Source organism: Pygoscelis adeliae, unplaced genomic scaffold (assembly GCF_000699105.1).
Source record: "Pygoscelis adeliae isolate BGI_AS28 unplaced genomic scaffold, ASM69910v1 Scaffold413, whole genome shotgun sequence".
NCBI lineage: Eukaryota > Metazoa > Chordata > Aves > Sphenisciformes > Spheniscidae > Pygoscelis > Pygoscelis adeliae.
In genome coordinates, this window is record NW_008824403.1 from 502322 (window position 1) to 514693 (window position 12372).

Sequence of the window (12372 nt, forward strand, 5' to 3'; positions counted from 1 at the left end):
GCCGAGGTTGTGGAACTTCTCCTGTTCTTACCACAATTCTGGACACCACAAATCTAAGAGGCTTAGCTTGAACTTCTTACACCTTACTATGTAGCTGGATTCACATACCGATACCCTTGGGCTATCAAATTCTTCACCTTATTTACTAATTTTGCTAAATACATGGTAAAGAAATAAGCTGTAGCAATTTGACCAGTAGACTCAAGCAGCACAAAATCAAAAAATCTAAATGACAACAGCACAACTTACACAACTTCATTGTTGGGTTTCACTGTATTTGAGAAACCTTGTTTGTAAGCAAAGATATCTTTGCTTTGATTACACTTTACAGAATTGTTACTGCTTGCAACTGCAATTCTGCTTAAGATACTGTCGTGGTTTAACCCCAGTTGGCAACTGAGCACCACGCAGCCACTCGCTCACCCCCCCCCCAGTGGGATGGGGGAGAGAATCGGAAGGGTAAAAGTGAGAAAACTCGTGGGTTGAGATAAAAACAGTTTAATAGGTAGAGCAACAGTCACGCACGCAAGCAAAGCAAAACAAAGGAATTAATTCACTACTTCCCATCGGCAGGCAGATGTTCAGCCATCTCCAGGAAAGCAGGGCTCCATCACGCATAACAGTGACTTGGGAAGACAAACACCACCACTCCAAACATTCCCCCCTTCCTTCTTCTTCCCCCAGCTTTTATATACTGAGCATGATGTCACATGGTATGGAATGTCACATGGTATGGGATATCCCATTGGCCAGTTTGGGTCAGCTGTCCTGGCTGTGCCCCCTCCCAGCTTCTTGTGTTCCTCCAGCCTTCTCAGTCGGTAGAGCATGGGAAGTTGGAAAGTCCTTGACTAGTATAAACACTACCTAGCAACAACTGAAAACATCAATGTGTTATCAACATTGTTCTCACCCTAAATCCAAAGCACAGCACTGTACCAGCTACTAGGAAGGAAATTAACTCTATCCCTGCTGAAACCAGGACAGATACAAGAGTTGCAAAATTTTTTTCCGACACATCTTGATGTGAAGCTGATCATTCTTGACTGTTTGCATTCTGACATTCTTCCCTTACTGCTTGACAGAGATGTATGTGAATTTTTCTACATAATTTTGTATGCAAGGTTGTTGGGACAACGGTGCTTCCAGGACTTACGGTGAATACCTAAGCAGAACATTTGAACATAACATTTTGAATTACTTGGAGGAATGAAAATAAAGTCTCCTGGTTATGTCCCATTAGCCCAAGGTCCTAATACCTTACTTAAATTTGCATACACTCCCCAGTTTATTGTCAAGGGATGAATTTATGATGCAAGATGCTTTTCAGCATAGGCAAAGGTATCACTATTTTGCCTACTTGCAAAATATTATTCCATCTATTCTTCAAACAGCCACAAACAGACCTCACTCTAATGCAAAATGTAAATTGAAATTCTATGCAGGACCTGCCATGGAATTAAACAGGTAGTTTCAAGTATCTCCAGAAAAAAATGTTTGTGGAATATTTGAGTAACTGCTCTCTGTTGAAAGTGCAGCTATTGAACATGCTTGAGCCTGGGACTTCAGAGCTACAGGCAGAACCGAAGCTGTGTGTCACCCCTTGCAGGAAAATTAATACCGATGGGCTCAGCCATATGAACAGGTCTGGTCCTGGGTGCGTTACTCTGGTTTCTATACATGTAGCTTCTATTCCTAACTGAAGCAATCAGAAACTTTTAGCAGATTTTAGCAAGACTGAATTTCCCGTACCTCATTAATAGCTGGTCAATAAAGCACAAAATATTTTCAAAATAACAATAATTTAATACCCCAAGAATAGTGCTGATGAATCAAAAATGCACCTCCAGCAATCCCTATTATTAAAGACACCATATTCAAGGAATTTTGTCTTTAGCAGCGGAAGCTAACTTTAACAAGGCATAATATCCAACTTTAAAGACTTTCAGAACAGTATAGATTGTTGTCACGAGTTTGTACAATTCTTATAACATCAAAGAGAGTCCAGGTACATAGCAGCAACGGCACTCCTCTTTTCCTCTGCTTTTTGACTGGCCAGGAGCAATCAATAAATTGAAAATACTGAACAAAAGGAATCTTCAGCAGAACTAGAATACAACTGAAAATATTGGCAAGGACCTCTCCCTATAGCTGGATCCCAAGAACTGCTTATATGCACATGCTTGTGTGAAGCTGGGGTAAGAAATTGCAACTTTTTCCATTGCTTGCACATTTAAATAAAGCTATAAATGCTAAGAAATAGACCTGCGATGTCATGCATCTGCTTTTGAAGTGGAATTGTTCTGTTTATTATTCCTGTGCCCTCACACCTACAGACAGACTTACAATCTGTGAAAACCATGGACTAAATGAAGAGGAAAGAGGACTGGAGAAACTGAAATGTAAGTAACTAGTTTTTCCTTGCCTCAGGAAAAAACACACTCATGCACAAAGCAATTACTAAAGGATTATTAAACAGAAGCAACCACAGGCATTTAGATTTCCTGTCTCCTCTAAACTTCTGTTGGTGAAAATCAAAGCCTTAAGTGTCAAAACAACCCAAATTATGAAACTAAGTTACACTAAAGGAGTCATACTTGACAGCAGTTTTATCCCCAGATTAATACAATTTTACAGTGATTTCTGATAGTTCTGCTCACTTAGATTACTTTGTTTTGAACATATATATTTGCTAAGAAGTTGGAAACAACAGAATGTGAACACCAAGGCAAAACTACCAAAGAAGGATACACAGGAAAAGATCAGGACCTCTTTATTAGGCTCACTGGTGATATTAATATTGAATATAGAAGTAGTCCTCTTTTTTAGGAATTAAAGTAACTACAAGTAGTTATTTTACAATTCCAAATTTCTTGGGAAAAAAGGTAGCTATATATTTCTATAAATTACAGTCTTCATCTGTACAGACAAAGGGTTCTTATTTGAATACTACAATTTATTTCATCATATTACAAAAAAAAAAAAAAGACCATAAAGCTTTTAGTTTATAGAAATATAACTGCAAGCACAAGATGTACGTTTCTCACGTTCTTACTGGAGCTCTGCAATCCACTGGAAAGTTGGGAGATTTATGTTCTTCTTCCTTCTATATAAAAGTTCTAGAGTCCATTGCCAAACTCTTGTTCACTATTAGTTACCACCAGGACACTCAAAAAACATGAAGTCCTAAGAAGGAGACAAAAAGCAAACAAAACAAATACTTCTTAAAGGCAGTTCTTAGTTCAGAGATCTCCTGGTTGCTTTGCAAGGTATTCAAAGCACCTTCCTCTCAGAAACCTCAAATGATAAGAAGGTGGGGGCACCTCTCCCCATCCCCTCATCATCTGTGTCTCTCAGAACAGGACACCCACAGGGAGAGAAAGAGGCAATGAAAGACCTACATGGAAACTTTAGATTACCACTAGCCGAAGCTATACTTCCTTTACTCAGGATTCCTGCCCTGGCTTTGTTCGACCTGACTCGGTCCCTTCCATTTTACCTCAAACTGGAGTCCATATAATGGTGACTATCTTCAGTTTACATCTGGGGGCCCGATCTTCTGTGTCGGGAGTCCTGGCTTGCTCGCACTCACTAACGCTGCACTTCATGCACATGGCAGCACACGAACACACACGGCTAAGGAAAACTTGGTTTGTGCACAGGGCTGTTAGAGGCTGGTGAGAACTTTCCAAACCCAAGGTGCTTCACGTACCCCTTTCCTCCCCCTCTGCAGCGCTGCCAGCACAGAAGCAGTGCACTTTTTGAAATGGTACCTGACGCTGAATTGCACAGGTAAGCAGAAACACGCGTGTGTCGCACACCGTTTTCAAAGAGCAAAGCGAGCTGCACTGCAGTATTTGACATGGCAGAGTCAGCGCGCAGCTGAAAAGCGCTGTATCGAGTTATGTGTGCTTTGCCTCCACAGAAGTCCCTCCCATTGGAAAGGACTCCTCTGGGAGCATTTAGTCCTGCTCAGCTCAGTGATTCACATACTTCCAAGAAGGAGAGTCGGGAGGAACTGGCTGCAGCGTTCAGCCCGCAGGTGAGCAGCTCTGGCTTTGGATGGGTCTCTTGGCTATTGCTGATCTGCACTTTTCTGGTTTCACCATCCACACAAACATGCTTGCCTCTGCTAACGTGTCTGTAAGGAGTCTTCCCTTTACAGGGTTTCTCAGTCCCATCACATATGAGGCTCTTCTTAAATACAGCTAGCACTTCCTGTAGTCAAGAATAAGCTTATTATCTGAAATAATTCTTTGTTGCCCTCCGTGGTTAGTTTTACACACAGGAAGTTCACAACAAGCTGTCGCCCTCTTCAGGGAGCTCAGAGTCAAATCCTTGACCAGCACAATTTGAACATGGAGATGAAAAAGTCAGTTCATATTCAAGTATTAGTGAATGACAGACTTACAATAAGGAAGCAAGCACCGATCATGACAGCTTTCATTTTTACATCAAGGTCCATTGGGAATGTGATTCCAAAGTTATCTGTATCTGTAAAGACTTCTTTCAAAAAGCCGGTCCACTGCTTAGAAATCCTCCCAACAGTAGAAGTCTCATCCACAGACTCCACCTAGTTTGATACAAAATTAAAAAACCAAATCTGTCATTCATAATATTCCCAAATCCTTTACGTGATAGATCCATTTGAAAGCTTCAGGTTGTGTTGTTTGAATTAATGCAGTCATTGAATGCAACTGTTGGTACCAAAAGGCAACCCTGACTATCAGAAAGTCAGTCTTAAGTAGCACAGACATGAACTTAATTCTAAAGCTGACTGCGGAGTTCAATGGTTTAATGGTGTTGGAAGACAGCTGCCGCACGCACGCACACACGCTCTGCTGGAAGCGTTGTCTTTCAGCCAAGAGAGTGAATTAGTTTCTCCTGCCATGTATCAGGAACTGCTCAAGTGAAAATTAAACAAATTACATTCTTCTGTTCCAAAGCAGAGATTAGCCCTTTGTCAACATTATGTTTCCTAAAGTTAGATCCAGTCTTCAGGGTCATGTGAAAGACTAGTCTCCAAAATATAATTATACTAAATTTGCTTTAGCAACTATTTGCAACATCATTTTAAATATTAAATGGTTGACTAGTGTATCTACTACTTAATGTGTATGAAAATAATGATGCGTTAATCACTATAATTGAAAGGTGTAACTCTTCAGTCATTCAAATCTATATTTTAGGTCTAAATTATCTTGATTTACTTGGTCATTGAATGATTATTAAATGATTAAACGAGTGGTTGTAGGAAGTCATTGTAATAAATACCCGTTACAGCTGAGAATAACATTTTTTTGTTAGGGCCTAATATAATAGGTTCAAAAAGATTTTGCTGCTAAATATTTCAATTAAGAGATTCGTGTGCAACCACAGGGAATCAGTCTCACTGATCACTGATGAGTGGCTTTAAGACATCACTTCTGGAAGTTTGTCTGGCTTATCTAGAGAAGTGAGTTGATTATACTAGCATTAAAAGATTATGTACTAATTACTTAATATATACTACAGTTCAGTTGACAGGTAATGAGTCAAGCAACAAACTACTATCGAACTACTATCTGAAAGAAGATACATACAAACAATTTTTAGCATTGCACACCTCAAAATGAACGTCCTCACAGCAGCTGCAGACAACACATGGGCCAGTAATTTTCAGGATATCCATTCTTTTCTCATCTTGAATGGTAAACTTTGGCAGGCAGGCATGCCAGTTCTGGACAACGTAACCAACTGGTGTTCCTGGAGGCGCCTGAACTTCCAGCTTCACAGGAAAAAGAAAACCTCCACGTGAACGTTCATGCTTTGATACACTTGTTAGACAAAACCCACACTAGCACACAAGCCAAACACAACTTATTTTTCCACAACAATCTGGCTTTCCAATGCATGAAGCTGCATGGGGTTTTCTGTGAATGTTTTCAGAAAACGGCACACAAATTGCAGAGCTCATACGCAACTTTTGCCTTCACTGAAAATAATAAGATACTCCTAAGGCTGTGGAGCACACAAGCCATGTGTCTACAGTATAAAGATCAAAGTCTAGTGAAAGAAGGGCTGTGAGCATCCTGAAAGCATTCAGTGAAGACATTACAGGATGCAGCTACTACAAATGCCTCAGGAAGAACTCTAAGTAGGCTCAGATTTGAGGTTTCAGAAGTTGCATCACCCCATAATTATTTTAATATTAAAAAAGCTCATCATCTCGTGTTGAATTTCATCACAGCTTTCACAGCAGTAAAGTGAAAACTCTAGCCGTTATTTTACGAAAGCCGTTGCAAGTCCATCTCCAGCGCAGATTTCGGCACTAGCCACAAGTTCCCTGACATGCTGTTGAATCAAATGTTTTGTTACTGTAATCAGAAGGGGTCAGCGTGAATCTAACTGTTGCAGGACACTTGCTTCTTCCCAGACCAAGGATCCCATGCACAAATCCCACAGGATCTCCCTCCCCACAACTTACAGGCAAAACCTGACTTGTTTCACCTTGCCTCCTGATTCAAGACAACCCCATCTTAAAACTGCACAGGTGGACCGTGTCCCACGTGAAGGAAGATGGTGAGAGGGAGCAACTCACCTCCTGTAAGCAGCAGGGAAAGCAGCATGAAGAACACCGGAGGGGTCTCTGCAGTGTTATCACCTCGTGGCCCATGTTGTCTATAATCCGCAGGGTGAAGGGTCGTGATGGCCCACAGCAATTCCTGGTACAGCAGTCAGTGTCCTCTGCTGCAAAGTACACCCTTTGCCCCAGTGTATTCTTGATTTCATATTTGTTTTGTGTTTCAAAGCCAGTCAAAACTGAAAAATAGGAACAGAACTGTTAAATTTCTGCGGTGCGTCTGGTCAGAAAAGTGCTAACTCTAAAGCTACCCTTCGGGAAGGCAGGCCTCGCTCAAAGTCTGTCAGAGCCAGCTACTGGCGAAGGGAAGCGGTGGGGAAGGACCCTCAAGCAGAGCAGCCTGACGGAGAAGTTCAGAGAGGAGAAGCCACCATGAAGATGGCAACGCAGAAAGGGCATGGAGATGTCCATCAGTCCCCTCCCACCAGACACAGACACCTACTGCCAGAGCAAGCACCACAGTTATAAATAACACAGCATGGAAGATTCCCAGGGAAGAGCTGAAGGGATGAGAATTAAAGAAACTTGTGAATTTAGGGGTGAAGCAAGAAAAGGGCTCTAGAGGGCACAAATACATTCAGAATGAGAAGGCCACAAAAAAAGCCTCATAGTCAAGATTCACAGCAGCACAAAAGGAAAACAACAAGAGCCAGGACAGAAGTTTTGATTAATTTCTCTAACAAATGAAAGTATTCTTTGAAGCATTATGGAAAGAAAATGCAGCAGCATTAGGTGTCAGCCAAGATGAATGTTCCATTTTATTTCTTCTATTTGAAAGACACTGATAATGTGACTTTGATATTCTTAAAGTGAACAGAATGAGGGGAGCAGAAGGAAAGCAGTTCAATTTGCTAAAACAGCAGGATTGCCCGGAAATGGGATTGGAGCCACATGCCAGTCTATGGAATTAGACGGAGTAAGAGAGGACTGGAAAGAAGATCTTTAAGTAGGGAAGAGAGGCAAGTAGAAATCATGTGAATTAATAACATGGGAAACGTGTGACTTCAGCTATAACTACCTACCAAGATTATTCAGTCGCATTGCTATGTATCTTTTAAGATACAGAACCTGCTAAAAATCCTCTGCCCTCCTATTTTCTCCTTCCTCTCCTCCACAACTTCTGCAGGAATTGAAACAGATAACAGAGGCAGGAAAGAGAAAGGTGGTGATCCACCTTAAACACATAGTGTCCAAGAAAGTCTAAATTTTACTGTTCTTGGGATTACTAGATTTCTCTGCTATAAAAACTTTGCACTTACTCTCAAGAAGTTCCGTTTGCTGGTGAATTAATATCTGGTCGATCTGTTCGTGGTTGAAAAATTAAACAGAATAAATAGTTAACAAGTTGTAACTAAGAGAAATCTATTTTTAAGAAGCATTGCTGTTTCATTTCAGAATGCAGATTTATGGATCAATACATTGTCCAGCAGCAGATCATCTACCGGTAAAGCTGTAGAAGTAGCTCACGTCCCCCCTGTCCTGTCCTCTTGTCAATTTAGCAGAACAGCGTTTCAGAGCACCGGAGCAGATGGCAGAAGTTGTACCCAAACAGGTCCAATTACAAGCACGCAGGGCTCATGTGCCTGTGCTCCCCTCAGGACTCAGGGCAGCTCAGCTCCAGAGCCTGACAGAGCCTCTGACACCACATTCCCCACGTGCCTACGTCAGGAGTCCATACAGACAAAAGCAGGAAACTGAGACATTTTAGAGCAGAAGCTCAGCTACTGCTCAGCTCTGAGTGAAACTCGGGAAAAATCAGCCTCTCCTCACTGGTGCTTTTTTTTTTTTTTTTTTTTGAGCAATTTGCAAAACTAGCAACAGTACATCAGTGTTAAGCCTTGATATTTGCTCCCGGTGATGAGATGAACTGTACTTTTACAGTACAAGGACATATTCTATAATGTGGAAACTATTCTTATTTTGCTATTAGCATTCTCTCCATTGTGAAGCCTGACTAGCGCGTCTCCTAACAACATTATGAAGAGGTGTGAAGAAAGCATCATGTAGAAAATTAAGCATGTCTAATGTGCTACAGTTGTCTATATTAGATATATTTATTATATACACCTTGCCAAATCACATTACATCTCACAAACAGTAGCTGCAGAAATGGGAAGGATGTATGACAGCCCTGTGGCCCCGGTCCTTTAGCATCTCACTCGGCAGGAGAGTACTCCATGAAGTACTGCAGCCCTAACAGGCACCTCCACACTCAAACATGCATCAATCACATTACAAAAAGCTCCACTTAGCAGCCCAAAAGCAGCAACCCATGCAGCTGCAACAAAGCCAGATGCTTTTTTTAGCTTTTTCACGGATGCAGGCTGCTTCTCAGGTGAATATCTGTTCTCTGGGGAAGGAGGAAGGGTGCAGGTACCTGTGTGAGGTATTCCAGTCCAGGAGGGCAGTTGGGAAGAGGAGGAGGGACGGGCATCCAGATTGTGCCCTCCTTTGGGATGGGCTGGTTCTGGATGGGTGGAACAACAAGTCCAGCTGGGACCCCCATGGCCTGTACCGGGAAGCCATAGCTCCCCGCACCTGCGACACCTGGCGTGGTAGAAGATACGCAGTTGTGAAACTTAGATGTTGGAAAAGAATTGTCCCACGGATCTTCAGAAGATTAACTTGGTCACTATTTTGAACTATGAAGATCCTCACACCTACAATATATTTCAGTTACGAATACTACAACTTTCATGAAGAAAGTTACACTGGATTGGGATGTTCTAATCCCTGCAGACAAAACCAAACAAAGTAAATAAATGCGTCATTCTTGAATATAGCAGAAATTTTATTCACATAAAGATAGGCAATTCAAAAATTAGAAAGAAATCAATGAAGGTTATTTCTAAGTAGAGAAGACAGAATACCTTAAAATACTTGAAAAGTATTGGCATTTACAAGTTGTCAGGTGAGCAAATGAGGAATTTTAAGACTAAGTTTTCCTGGAATTATACCTTCTACTTATGTGATAGGAAATGTCCTTTTAGCAAAGTTCATCTGCAATTTTCAAACCAGATGGTCTTTCAAAACTCGGGAAATCCACAACTCCTTCATGGAGGAGGTGCACAGTAAAGGAAGAAATAGTTCCACATTTTGTGAATGCCAAGTAAGTCTTCCCCAGTTAGCACTCAATAGGAAACGCAAGCTCTCATGAAGCACTTCAGGGTCTAAATGCTCAGCACCCCACCAGATGGCACACGCAGCACTGCCTTAGTGCTCACAACCCATCCCGCGTCCCCCGGCTGTGCGCAGAGCCCTGCCTTGCTTGAGTACGGTCCCGCAGCAACATGGTCTTTGCTAGAGAGATGCTTTACGACCTTGTAGCTGAAGCTGCTGAAGTTGCTATTGAAAGTTACAGAACAAGAACTGTATTTTTTCCCTCAGTTAATGCTTTCCTGGTAGGCAGACAGGCTTTCAATCTGATGCAGAGGAATTTTATATTTCACTCGGAAGCAAGCACAACGCAGAAGCCACAAAGAGTATTTTTGCAGAGCTGTACAAAGACAAATAGTTCGAGATACTGACTTGTAGGCTTATCTTTAGCACAAATCACTTCAGCACTGATGCTTCACATTACATTACAATACACGGACCGTCACACGTGAAAGCTCACGCTGTGGCCATAAGCAGGACAGTACCTCAGGTGATGTAAACAGCTGTTGCTTAAAACTCATAGGTGGCAGGATCACTCACCCCAGAGAAGGATCCACCCTTATGGAATACAAAACCACTTTTATGTCCGAGCACAGGCTTTGCACACAAACTGACTATCGACTGCTATCGTGTGTAAGTGTGTGCACATACAATTATTGAAAACGAAGAATGCTTCCCTGACCTTCATCGCACAGGCAGCGCGTGCTCACTCCCCGCTGAAGCTAACTGTGCTTACAGACCTCAGGTTGCCTTGTCACAAGATGCACAGGCTTTAACTTTTGAACAGCACAGTAACTTAGGCCAAACTTTTTGCATTTTATCTGTAGCTTATGCTTTGAGCCTGATTAGATATTACTCATTGTGATTTGGTTCTTCACAAAGCAGTTAGTTGCCAGAACATGAGAATCTCTTTAGGAGTGCTGCATTTTGAATGTGGAGCAGAAAATGAGATAGGAGACAAGCCAAGGAGTGAAAGTGCAAAGTACAGCAACAGAGTAGGAAACAGGAAGAGAATACATGGACCAGCAGAACTGCGAGAGGAAAACAATTCTTTCTTCAGTTCTGGATTTCTAGAGAAAAATAAAGTGAAAAACTGAAATAACATGTTAATTAAAAACCTGATTATCAGCAAGAAGCTGCCACGCATTAATTGCTTTGCATCAGTAACACCTCCCTAACAAATTCCCCACAGTGGCCACCGAGGAACATCCAACATTTATAACTCCTACCACTGTTGGTACTGCTCAGCACCTACTAACGTGTAGCACCAAGAAGGAAAGAAGATGACTTTTCAGCAAAACAGAAATTAACAGAAACTCTACAGAACTAACAGCAGAAAAGTAAATCAGAGATGGTCACCCTTGTGAAACCTCCTATTTCCCGTGCTTATTTCCTACCGGTATAGCAGATCTGTAGCCAAGCAACCTACCTTGGTAAGTCCCAGGTGCATGCTGAGGGTAGCCACAGGGGACTTGATTTTCTGGTGCATAGGCAGTGTTTGAATATCCAGGTGCTGGTGCAGGTTTACGTGTGGAAAGAATGGAACATAATACTCTGAGTATTGCTCGTTTCTTCCTACCCTAGGGTAAAAGATCCCCAACATTGCCTCCTTTTTCAGAGTAGACACATAACAAAATTAAGCAGCTGTTTTCTGTATAGCAAAACCTGTATAACAAGCTCGTATTTATGCACAATATATATACTAAACATCAGTATAACTTAAAGGAGTTCTGATCCTTAAAGTGCAGAAAAAAGGCAGGTATTGCACATGATGTCATGAAGATATCACAGAATCATTTAGCTCAGAAGGGACCTCTTGAGACCACCTAGTCCAACCCCTGCTCAAGCAGGGTCAGTTCACTCTCTGTCTGGACCAGAGGGGCCTTTGTTCATTTATATTTAGAAGGAGGCTTTAATTCAAAGAATTGCCAGGGAACTGACAGGCTGCCGTCCTGTACAGAACAGACTAGTAATGAGCCATTCTCTACTATATAAAACATTTTCTCCCAATTTCTTCAAGTTAGGACTATACTAATGCCTCACTAGCAGACTCAGAGGGTTATGGATTTAAAAAGATTTACCAAGTTCAGCTTGTAAGCAGAAATAACTTGAATTTCAAGATGATTTATTTATTCTATTTAACTTCGGAAATCAAGATATGAAAATGTAAGCTATATGTTTTGTAAATGATTCAGTTTTAAAATGTAAATAGTTTCAATTTAAAACATTTATACATGTTTCATAAAATTAGAAGGTAAACTAATAGCTAAGCTAATATTGCTTGAACACCTCAGAAGGACCCATGTTATCTTTGATATTAACAAAAGATGACATTTTGTTTATATTTTACTCACCTTGCATTGCCGTGGATCTGCTTATAATTGTTCTGCAAAACAACATTTTTATTTCATGGGTTTTTTAATATAAAATTTCACACAAGAGTTATTCAGAGTTCTCTATTTATTATTGATAAAAGATACTTGCCTGTCTAAACCGCATGGGAAAGCTGAATTACAAATACAAGCTAAAATAACTTTAAATATCTCCGCTTCCTTCTAGGCTATGCCTCTACCACAGCATAAGTCTGAATTATCTAT

At 41.2% G+C, this 12372-nt stretch overlaps 1 protein-coding gene across 1 annotated transcript; it reads right to left on the minus strand.

Moving 5' to 3' along the window:
- Positions 1-2750: 2750 nt before the first annotated feature.
- Positions 2751-12162, minus strand: LOC103913833 (phospholipid scramblase 1-like). The gene is made up of 8 exons (XM_009320385.1): positions 12130-12162; positions 11205-11288; positions 8997-9166; positions 7879-7921; positions 6578-6798; positions 5603-5764; positions 4409-4570; positions 2751-3183 (listed from the first exon to the last, which is right to left on the minus strand). Exons 1-8 carry the CDS (start codon positions 12134-12136, stop codon positions 3148-3150), a joined length of 885 nt encoding a protein of 294 aa, XP_009318660.1. The 5' UTR covers positions 12137-12162; the 3' UTR covers positions 2751-3147.
- Between the last annotated feature and the right edge of the window lie 210 nt (positions 12163-12372).